At 37.0% G+C, this 1,560-nt stretch overlaps 1 protein-coding gene across 1 annotated transcript; it reads right to left on the bottom strand.

The window, feature by feature from the left end:
* Window positions 1–221: 221 nt before the first annotated feature.
* On the bottom strand, window positions 222–1,097 carry LOC144371305 (uncharacterized). Its single transcript, XM_078033694.1, has one exon. The coding sequence runs from the start codon at window positions 1,095–1,097 to the stop codon at window positions 222–224; it is 876 nt and encodes a 291-aa protein (XP_077889820.1).
* Between the last annotated feature and the right edge of the window lie 463 nt (window positions 1,098–1,560).

Here is a 1,560-nt window from a genome sequence, read left to right as displayed (position 1 = left end):
AATTCTGAGGTGCTGAGTAGGATATGAACAATTATTGGAGACTCTGTCACCTATTTTATATTTATATGATTTCTGTGCTATTATATCTCTGGAGTGAAATAGGGTTGAACTACTGTGAAATAGGGTTGATTCATCCTTAAAGACACTGATGCAATGTTTTCATTGTAAAACTTCTCTCCAGTATAAAATCTATAATGTTTAGTAAGATGTGATCTTCAATATTAAAAGCTTTGCCATTCTTCACATTTACAGGACCTCTCTCTAGTATGGGTTCTCTGGTGTCGAGTAAGTGATGATTGTTGATTAAAATCTTTGCCACATTCTCTATATTTGTAGGGCTTCTCTCCAGTGTGGATTCGCTGGTGATAAGTATGCGATGATTTTTGACTGAAACTTTTGCCACACACTGTACATTTGTAGGGCTTCTCTCCAGTGTGGATTCTCAGGTGCCGAGTAAGTACTATTTTTTGATTAAAACATTTGCCACATTCTTTACATTTGTAGGGCTTCTCTCCAGTGTGGATTCTCTGGTGCTTAGTAAGTGATGATTTGTGACTGAAACTCTTGCCACACCCTGTACATTTGTAGGGCTTCTCTCCAGTATGAATCCTGTTGTGGTAATGGAGATGTGAGTTTCTATTAAAACTTTTGCCACACACTTTACATTTGTAGGGCTTCTCTCCAGTATGAATACTTTTGTGACAATTACGCTGTGAGATGCTATTAAAAGCTTTGCCACATTCTTCACAGCTGTAGGGCTTCTCTCCAGTGTGGATTCGCTGGTGCTGAGTAAGTGATGATTTTTCACTAAAACTCTTGCCACACGCTTTACATTTGTAGGGCTTCTCTCCAGTATGAATCCTGTTGTGGCGATCAAGATTTGAGTTTTTATTAAAACTCATGCCACACACTTTACATTTGTAGGGCTTCTCTCCAGTGTGGATTCGCTGGTGCTGAGTAACTGATGATTTTTTACTGAAACTCTTGCCACACACTGTACATTTGTAGGCCTTCTCTCCCATATGAATTCTCTGGTAATTTTTAAGGCTTGGTTTTTGACTGAAACCTTTGCAAAATTGTTTATATATGTAGGGCATCACTCCAGGGTGTTTCCACTGGTGACAAATAAGATTTGAGCTTTTATTAGAAGTTTGGTCACATTCTTTGCATTTGCATGCCATATCATCTGAATGAACACTGTGATGTTGAGTAAAGTTCTTGAGTGCTTTGCATTCTTCACATTGGTAGGTCTTCTCTGCAGAATAAATTTTTTGGTGTTCAGAAAGTTTTGAAAAACTTTTTAAGGCTTACCCACACTTTTTACATTTACAGGTCTCTCCTTCAGTATAAATCCTCTGTTACTTAACAAGTTGAAACTTTTCACTAAAATTTTTTTCAGATTCTTTAAATTTGTAGTATTTATCACTGTCATAGTATCTGCTGTGTTAAAAAAAATAGCAAAGCATTTGCTTGCTCAATATCTTCTATACTTAGAGGGCTCTCTTTCTCTATAAATTTTCTTGTATTAAGCAAGCTCTGCACTGTGGTTAAGAGCCCTTT

Source organism: Ictidomys tridecemlineatus, chromosome 16 (assembly GCF_052094955.1).
Source record: "Ictidomys tridecemlineatus isolate mIctTri1 chromosome 16, mIctTri1.hap1, whole genome shotgun sequence".
In the NCBI taxonomy this organism is placed as follows: Eukaryota; Metazoa; Chordata; class Mammalia; order Rodentia; family Sciuridae; genus Ictidomys; species Ictidomys tridecemlineatus.
The sequence above is the reverse complement of the archived record's forward strand: the minus strand, read 5'-3'. Positions and strand labels throughout refer to the sequence as shown.

Excerpts from the sequence above, each read along its gene's own strand:
- LOC144371305 (XM_078033694.1), bottom strand. The coding sequence starts at position 1,097 with ATGCCCTACATATATAAACAATTTTGCAAAGGTTTCAGTCAAAAACCA.